Raw genomic sequence first — 9,825 nt, 5'->3', positions numbered from 1 at the left:
GTGCCTGTCGGATATCAGAGCTGCAGAGAGCACATGCCTGAACCTGTGCAGCGAGCGACATATCACTCAGATAAACACTTCAGAGGATGATCAAACTCCAATACTTTACCGGCGAATTTAAATCATACATTTTGTTGTGAGAGATTTGGTTTGGTTTTTGCTCCACATCCTGCTATGATGTACTCCCATTCAACCTCTCTGTATATGATAAGCACAAAGCTACAATCCCTCTCCCAAAGGATAATAGCTGTTGCATTTCCCAAGCATACTCCATAGTATGACCCTAACACAGCTAGAGGGAAATTCATAAATTAACTTTTTATTTAAAATGCTCTGTGTCATCAAAATTGGCAGTTAAGTTTACACAAATGGCAAGAGGGTGGTTGCCCCTTTGATGTGGTAATAAGCTGTTTGGATTTCTGTGTGTCAAGCATGTTTTACGGTGAGAGGCATTCCCAACAGCTACTACTTCAAAATCAATTAAAACTCTTTTGCTAACAGCCCTGCCTGGTTCGGAAAGAGGAAAACTAATCCCCCCTTCTCACTATCAAACGTACACACAGTCATTTGAAGAATGTGGTCCAAGAGGAGCGTAGATATGGAGCCTGAGGACATGAGAGCGGCAATCATATCTTTACTTCATGTGTGCTGCTCTTGCTTGCAGAAGGCTTTAAGCATGTATGGGACATGGGCCAGCTGGGCCAATACATTGTATGTTTTTTGTTTTTTTCAGACAAATTTATTTAACTTATTCATGAATGTATTGGCAATGCAATATTGAGAATTGATTGCATGAACAGTAAGTTTGCTGTTGTCAAAGCGTACGTATTTTCCTCTGACAAAAACTGAGTAAAAAAAGTGATTTGTGATAATATAAAAGCTTAATCCAGTTTTGATTGTTTTTAATTATAGTAATGCTCATCAGCCATGCCATCCAAGCCAAATCCATCAACAAATGATTTATTATATCCTGTAGCATTTACAAGTCCTTGAACTAATATCCTCTGTAACATTTAAAGTAGCCTCATAGGCTCTGCTTGAACTAATAAGACATGTGTTGATATGACTTGTTGCCTCCAAATGTCCTATTGATTTATAATTACATCTTTTGTTCTAATGAAAGTCAGATTACAGCAAAGCAACTTTACAAACAGCCTTCAGTGCTAAAGGGTGAACCCAAAAATCAATACAGACCACAAAAATTATTCCCAGCTTCTTAATTTAACATGAGAATGTCAAGACTTGCAAGATTCAGCATGTTATGATTTGTACTGTATCGAGGGTCCTCTATTACACAAGTGCTCACAGTAAGAAGGGCTTAGAGTTTCTTAAAACTGATCTGTGTCAAAGTTTGTTTGGGCAAGATCGGAGTGTGCATTCATGGCAATCTGTAGGTTCATGCATGTTGATATTTTGCAGCTTCTCTCCCTCTGCAGAATAATGTTTGTCCAGCAAGACAGTCAGTCAACAGGAGCAAAGATATAGCACTGTGTACCTCTGTTTATGAATGCTGAAGGACATTAAAAGCCCACATGAATGTTGTTGCGATGTAAAAAGGAGAACAGGCTTAAAGGCATGTTAGGGAAAGTGTTTTGCATGGTGCCGCTCGCATGAGATTGCATTTGCATCAGAGACTGATTTTCATTGCAAGTGTAGGCTATGTGTGTCCTACTGTTTGTGCACACGTGTCTGTGTCTGTGTGATTAATATGCAAGTGTGTTTGTTTAAGAAAGTGGAGTGCATGACTCAGCCCGAGGTAGGCAGAGGCTCATGTTTCTTGTTTGGCAGGCAGCAGAGATAAGACCGGACTGACCCAATCATTTAAGAGGTCCAGGGCTTTACCTACGCTAAACAACACACGAACACAACCGGCTCAGAAATCTCTATCTGTTACCTCTCATCTCCTATCTAAACAGTTTGATGAAGTATCAGTGCACACATCGCCTTGATCTAAATCAAAACAATGGAATATCATCTTATAATGTCATTTATTTTTCTGTGGTAGCGCTTAGGTTAAACAAGCAGGGTAGGTAGGGTATCTTGGTAAGAAAGTAGGTAGGTAGGTAGGCAGGTAGGTAGGTAGGTAGGTGGTAGGTAGGTAGGTAGGTAGGTAGGTAGGTAGGTAGGTAGGTAGGTAGGTAGGTAGGTAATCTAGGTAAGCAAGTAGGTAGTTAGGTAGATGGGTAGATGGGTAGGTAGGTAGAAAGGCAGGTAGGTAGGTAGGTAGGTAGGTAGGTAGGTGGGTAGATACGTAGGTGGGTAGGTAGGTAGGTAGGTAGGTAGGTAGGTAGGTAGGTGGATAGGTGGGTAGGTAGGTAGGTAGGTTGCCAATAAGCTCTAACATAAACAGGCCCTTATCTGAGTCACTTGCAATGTATTGTGGATCTTATTGTGTGTCGTAGCCATCAATACCTCAATGTGACCTTTAACTGGATTTAATACTCGTTTCCTGGAGACGGTGGCACTCTCAGTTGTCCAGTCTCAGATTTCACTGCCAGTGATGATGTCACATAGTTTTCTCAGCACTTTTGGAGAGACATGACCAAAAAAGGGTTGGGTTTGCAATATTGGTAATATTTCAGATTTTCATTGGTTTGGGAGCCTGCTCAAGGACAAATTTGCAGATTCGAGTATATTGCTCCTTGCTTGCCATAAGGTTACATATTGCATTGTGTTTGAATAGAATGTTCAAATAGTTTGACAATTTGGAAGGCACCATTATTTGCATTCTAACTGATAATTAGATGAAAGGATTGATACCACACTCCTCTCAGTTCGATAGGTAATGTATGAACCCCAGGGCATGTTGGGATGGGCTGCATCCCCTTCTTGTCACCTACAGGCATGAAGTGACACAAGGGGGATGAACTAAGCTGAATGCACACTGTATAAGACAGAACAGAAGCTACGTCCATGTCACTAATAACGAGACAGTTCTCTATGATATAATTGCTACTGAACGTCACTGCTGTCAGTTAACACATCCTTTCTCACTGCATACCACTTTCACACACTAACAGCATGTCTGACAGAGGGTTGACCCGTCAACTAATCAGACTGGTACTTCTGGGGGAATTACATCAGTCTAATGGCCACTGTTGTTTAATATACATCGCTTAAAATACAGACATATACCAGATCTAAATTTGCGGAACAGGATTGTAGACTTTCAGTTGATTAACGCTGGTCGTTCAACAACAACAGACACCATCAAACAGTGTCAGACCTGTGAACCCAGATTGGATACTAAATGTTGTGTTGTTGTGTTGTCACTGGGATACACCTGATATCTTCTGGTTGAAATCACTTCGCTGCTACTATTAAAGTCACAACTAACCTGTCATTTCTCCAGACTTCACTGCCACCTCAGTTTAATAAACCGTTACTGTACAACCAGCCACAGTAATGACATATTCCTCAGTATTACATGTATTATACTATACTAAGTATCAATTAGTTAAATTAATTATATTATGTGGTGAAAAAATGTAAAAGTAAACGACATGGCTCAACACTCAGCGTGGTACATACTATCATGTATCTATTAGGTTTAATAACATTTCACATGCTGCGCCCCTCTTTTGTTACCAGCTTGAATAATGGTGTGATTCAGTAATCTGGTGGTGTATTAACTGAGCCTCCAAAAGGCTTTTTTGCCCACATACTTCCTCTCCCGGCCATGAGTCACGTCAGTGTTACATGGGTGTGTGGTGAGAATTCAAGTTACCTTGTTCTGCATACACAAAGCAAAAGCTCCGGTAAGTGTGACCATGAAAAGCAAATTATGTTTCTTAGCCCGGAGTTGATAGATAGCATCTGCTTTGTTGTTGTTACCCAACAGCAAAAAAGGACAAGCCTGTACCTGAGAGGGGTGATGATGAAATGTGTGCGTGTTGTGTAATGTGGTTTGTGTTTTGGGGCGTAAAGTCGAACAATCCTCACAGCATGTCTGAGCTCACCTGGATGCCCTTGGCGTCATGAACTATTCCCTAAGAAAACAATGTTTGTGTGTGAATGTGTGTTTGTGTGTGTGTGTGTGTGTGTGTGTGTGTGTGTGTGTGTGTGTGTGTGTGTGTGTGTGTGTGTGTGTGTGTGTGTGTGTGTGTGTGTGTGTGTGTGCGTGCGTCACTTTGTCTAGTACATTGCTAATGAATAATGTATGACATTCAGCTGTGTTTGCACGTTGGGTAACACCCACATAATCAAGACAAGAAAGAAAGACAAAGACAGACGGACGGAGACAAGAGGAGAGATTAATGCAACATTAATGCCTGAACCTTACTAAAATTATTTTAAAATGAAGATGCCAGATAATTAGTTCTGCCTCATGCAATGACAGTGCAAGTGCACAAAGCTGCCCTTATTTATGGCACAGGAGAGTTTTATCCACAATGCTGCCAAGAACAAGTCAGAATTGTTTCTGACTGCTTCTGTTATTCAGTTTGGCCGTGTGGCTCTGCTGCTGACACTGTGTATATATTAACACCTGGAGAAACACAGTGTAACAATAGCCACAGTGAGCCTACCATGGCCTCAGTGAAAGAATATATTGTTTCCCAGATGTTCAACTGCTTGTTCCCTTCATTCGAAAGCCATGACTTGTCACATTTAGGTAGAATAATCATTTGTAATTAAATAAATATAGGATATTTATCTGAGACCCCCCGTCAGCTAATGATTACAACAATTAAATGTGGTGCTCGGTCCTTGTTGCAGTGTCAGCTCTGCTGTAATTTGAAAACAAAGGAGATTAAAATGAACATGTTATTGTTGTTACAACCACCTGCAGAGGTAGAAGGAAAAGAGTGGACACTTTCACTTGAGTGTACTAATTACTGCAAAACCTGTGTGTGGTTGAAATCTTTTGATCCCGCTAACATGCATGTAAACTAGGTGTCGACGGCAAAGTAACTCTTATACAATGATTTACAAAAGATTACAGTGCAAACACATGCATGCACTTACAGAAATGAAAACGCATTCAGACACACACATAAGTAACGGTACATATCATTTTATAGCAAACATGGCAATAAGAGCTTTCATGTGGAAAGAAAAAAAAAACATGAAGTCTAATAGCACGTAGCAAAGAAATGACAAAGAGAGGGAGAGATGGGCTTTCAGAGGTGATGGATGTAAGTAGACACTGACAGATAGAAGGCAAAAAAAGTAATTTCATATTAATACTCTACATTAAGAGCCCATATGATGAATAATTAATCAGCTGGAAAATGTAGCGATTTGTGCTCCTGGCAGGAAAATGTAATGCAAAAGAAAGCCCAGTGACTGTGGCTATGAATGTAAACAGCATACGTTTGGTGTAGCTTTTTAAAAAAAAAATAAGCTTGTTACACTTTGTTCATAACATCAAGGCAAAATTACATCTCTGACTGCACCAGCCTCAGCTGTATATAATCAAAGGTTATCTGACAATGCAGTGTGTAATCTTCCGAGCCGATGTGAAGTGTGGCGTGATAAATTGGAGTGTATTACTTTGACTGTGCAGTGACTTAGCTCACATTAAATCCTAGATAGAAAAGTGCTTCTCTTGAATCAGGTTGGTCCCAGCCAGAGTGTTGCCTTCTGTCTGGTGTCTGTCAGTCTGCTGACTGTCAAAACCAACAGTTTAATACAATATGTCAGGTTGGTACCTGTGACTTTACACTCTACATGCGCTCATGGCCCTCTTACAGGAGCATAGTAGCCTGCTACGGGTGTGTGGATAATGAGAATATTTAGGATTGTGAATGTGTCCATACTTGTTGATGGTTTGCTAAGTATGTTTGATCCTTGTTCCTCCCATAGTTGTTCTCCCAATAAGCAATGCCCACACCTTTTAACCTTATAACCCTACTTGTACTCATGTTTGATTCAGATGAACCACATATTGCAACCAAACTTTTGTTTGACGATGAAACGTTTCACTTTATCTGTCCTTTGTTCATCTGTAACAACATGGATTATTTCTCCACCCCGCTCTCTCCCTCTTAGAATAAATACAACCAGAAGGAATTCCAAATGTTCTTCTACTTCTTTTTGACTACATTAGCGCAAAGAGCTTTTGTTTACTTATTTATAATTGTTTTATTTGTTTCAGAGATCATTTGTGTAGTTTCAGGGCTCATTGTATCCTATGCGTGCCCAAGCCTGCAGTTGGGATTCATCAACAAAGTGGTTGCACATGCGATTCCATGTTTGTGTGGTTTCACATGTGCGTTTTAAATGTAGTTCCAATGACACCGGTATCTGTATGTGCATATTTGCATTTATTTAATGTGTATATATGCAATGTAGCATCTGAATATGTGCATGTGCATGTGTGTTGTATTCCTTTACACACTCCTCTGTGTATAACTGACATCCATGTGAGACTGGAGCAAAATGCACAGAGAAATCCAATAAATCATTCATGTACTTTTGGGACTTACTATGAAGATGTGTGTAATAAGTGAACAAATCTCTCTCTCTCCACATCAAGCCTCTGTCTGCTATCCTATGTAACCTCGCGGACACCAGCTCACTAGATACTGCTGTAAGGGTACTTAAATATTAAAATAAAATAAACACAAAACAAAAGTGGGCCTGAAATAGTGTGGAACGATCACAAAAGACACTGGTTAAAAAAAAAAATAAAAAAAATAAAAGAATGAGGCTGCAGCACTTTAGGTGATGGACCCTGTTATGAAGTGCACACAATGCAGACTCCTCTGTTTCCATGGAGACCTATTGTAATTCCCAGCACCCACTAGACTTGCAAACATTCATCTGAAGCTTTTTTCTCTCTAAGCAAACATACTTGTGGATAGTTGCCCAAACTGGCGTGTGAGGTCAAAGGTGAACTCATCTTCACTGCATCTTATGCTGGGCTCATAACTTTACTGCCTTTTAGCTGCTTGCCTGTGCAAACTGTGCCATCACTCGTACAAGCAATAAGGAGTCTGTGGAGAACTGAGCTAAATTTAGGTGCAGCAATATGTAGACCAGGTGTAATGCACATGGCCTACCTAGCCGGCTCTGTATTAATTCGGCTGCATTGGACCCGGATAGACCTCTGGAGAACCCCACATGCTTCATACCAGAGTCTAATCCTATTCTGGCTTGCTTTTTGCTGGCACCAATGTATCCTAAAGCCTTCGTTTTCTCTCTATAAAAACATGTAAAAAACTGTCTCATTTTTAGGTTAATATCATAACACAGTTTAAGACAGAGGGAAGCTTCTGCTTCCAAAAACTGGTATTCATGTTGAATTCAGGAAGTTTTCGAAACTTGCAATTCCCAGTTGACAAAAGAAAAAAACAGATGGGTCCATGGCAGTATACTTTTTGTATGCGTATGCAAGGGCTTGCTCATTTATTTATGTATTACAAAGAAGGGGGCTTTGGGTTCCACTAAGTTAGAGCTTTTTGTATTCAACATTTCTGCAAATTTCCCCGCTGCGGGACTAATAAAGGATTATCTTATCTTATCTTATCTTATCTTCTGTCCTTTCCAGAAAGAACACTCTTTTACAGCTTCCCACCAAAGCAGTATGTTCTCATTGTGCTACTTTCTGTTTCCCTGCAAACTCCCATTTATCCTGTCTATTTTGAGAACCTCCTAATATTGCAGCAGAGTCGTGCAAATCAATAAACCTCAGCATATGTCAATGTAATGCTTGGTTTAGCTACTTGTGAGATAAATCAAAGAGGGATTTTGTATATTGAGATCTCTGAAAGGTGAATTGTAACTGATATTTCCTTCAGTTCCCAGGCAGAGTGGCACCTCATTATGCTGATTGCCAGTCGTGTGCTTGGCGGAGTGTAGTAGGGGGTTGGTGTGAGTGCTATAATATTTCCTGTCGAAAACACACGGATTGCTGGGTAAATTATACATGAGAAAGTGACTTTTGTGATCAGCACAAGAGAAGAACCATAAATGAATAGTCTAGTATTATAACATTTATTTTATTTATTTTCCCTTTGACAGACCCTATCATTATGCATTTTAATATGCAGTATTGTGTCATTTCGTGGCATAATGATTCATGTCAGCCTCGAAAGGTGGTTAAAGTTTACCCTGCAAAATAAAAAAGGCTGAGGAAACTGGAAGCTTTAGAGGCTTAATTACTCTCCACTTCACTTAACCTATTCAAACCATCAACGCCCTGGCCTAGAATTGAGATTCAGAAATGCAAATGTGTCCTCTCCCACAGTGGACCCTGTCCCACCCGGCCTGGGCGTGGTCCTTGATAAGGGGTGGAGGGGTGGAGGCAGGCAGACAGACAGGCAGGCAGGCAGACAGACAGCACGCTGTTAAGTTTTCAAACTGCCTGGCGAACAAAAGTGATTTGCCAACCAGGAAGCAGGAAAATAACCTTGGAAGAAGAAACGCAGTGGACCGCTCCTGTCTGGGACTAGATCACAGCACTTGTGAAATAGATTGTAATTAAGCTGTAGTGTCTGAACTCATGAGTAAAGCCGCTTTTGCTTTTTTTTTTATTTTATTTTTTTTTTTTTGTGTTTGCCCGTTAAGCCTTTTTTTTTTTTTTTTTTTTTATCGTAGAAACATTTTAGTGTTATGAATTAGAGCACACTGGCTCAGGTGCATTGCACAATTGAGAACCCTAGTGTTTGAAGTTATTCATTGATTAATCAGATTTATTGTGTCAGAGCACAAAGCCTTGTCGGCTTCATCTAGAGCGCCCGCCCATTGGGGTTTTTTCTTTTTTTTTTTTTTTTTTTTTTTTTCCTGCGGAGCGATAGTGGGAGATTGATTATAGTCTCCGGGAGAGCCAGCCACAGCCTGCTCGGACTGCGATTTGCTCTCTCTCTCTCTCTCTTCAGCGAAGGTTGTTAAAGGAAAACAAAAAAATTAAATCAAGGACTTATTTCAGCCTGACTCCACACCGGCAGCACCCTCAGATGCCCCCCGCCCCCCTCCCTACACACATTTAGCCCTCTGTCTGTAAGCAGGTTTTAACCAGGGGGAAAAAACGCGCAAGTCACGCCGGACTTTTGTCTCACCGAGGAGGGCTGTGTGAGCGTGGATCGCCTCCGCAGTCTCGGATGCGTAGTACACGGGGAGTGGGTTGGGTCGCCTAGGCGCCTGGCACGCACACATCGTCAGCGAGAAAAAAGAAAAGAAAAAGGCAAGATAGGTGAGGGTTATTTATTTTATTTATTTTTTAAATCAGGGGGTGCACCGGAGAGGTGAGTCGGACACCGGAAACACCGCCGGACTCACCGGCTGTGGATTTGACTCTCGACACAAACCCCGGCTGTTTTTTTTTTTTTTTCTCGCCTGGGATTCGAAGATCATCTTTTTTTTTTTTTTTTTTTTTTTTTTTTTTTTTTTATATAAATATATACATCAGGACCAGCGGTTAACCACACTGTCAAAACCTAACCAAGACGCCCCCTCCTCATCTGAAGGGAATATAACAAGTGAATCTGCGGGGCAACACACAATGGCAACCGGTGCGCTCCTTCTTGCCTGTGCGCTGCTTGGTAAGTCATCTCTTAAGAAGCCTTCATCTGTGAATCCGTGGATCTCCCCCTCTCTGTTTAAGGGGTTAAAGAAGCACACTTGTAGGACACATGTGTGTGCCTACATCTTAGTTGGGAGAGCACTAGTCATCATGAGTCAGGTGGAAGTAGGCTACATCGATAATGACTGCAATAATGACATGACAGGTGTGTGTGTGTGTGTGTGTGTGTGTGTGTGTGTGTGTGTGTGTGTGTGTGTGTGTGTGTGTGTGTGTGTGTGTGTGTGTGTGTGTGTGTGTGTGTGTGTGTGTGTGTGTGTGTGTGTGTGTGTGTGTGTGTGCGCTGAACTGGGTTAATGTGA

At 41.1% G+C, this 9,825-nt stretch overlaps 1 protein-coding gene across 1 annotated transcript in view; it reads left to right on the top strand.

The window, feature by feature from the left end:
- The first annotated feature begins 8,822 nt into the window (after positions 1 to 8,822).
- The window catches only part of igsf3 (immunoglobulin superfamily, member 3), a 64,198-nt gene continuing 63,195 nt past the window's right edge, over positions 8,823 to 9,825 (top strand). The window contains exons 1-2 of the mRNA XM_054615169.1: positions 8,823 to 9,136; positions 9,353 to 9,485. Coding sequence (XP_054471144.1) covers positions 9,446 to 9,485 — 40 coding nt within the window. The 5' untranslated portion in view covers positions 8,823 to 9,136; positions 9,353 to 9,445. The remainder of the gene's footprint in view (positions 9,137 to 9,352; positions 9,486 to 9,825) is intronic.

The sequence above is a fragment of the Anoplopoma fimbria genome, chromosome 16, assembly GCF_027596085.1.
Source record: "Anoplopoma fimbria isolate UVic2021 breed Golden Eagle Sablefish chromosome 16, Afim_UVic_2022, whole genome shotgun sequence".
Classification (NCBI taxonomy): Eukaryota; Metazoa; Chordata; class Actinopteri; order Perciformes; family Anoplopomatidae; genus Anoplopoma; species Anoplopoma fimbria.
Note: the sequence above shows the minus strand (reverse complement) of the source record. Positions and strands in the feature narration are given on the sequence as shown.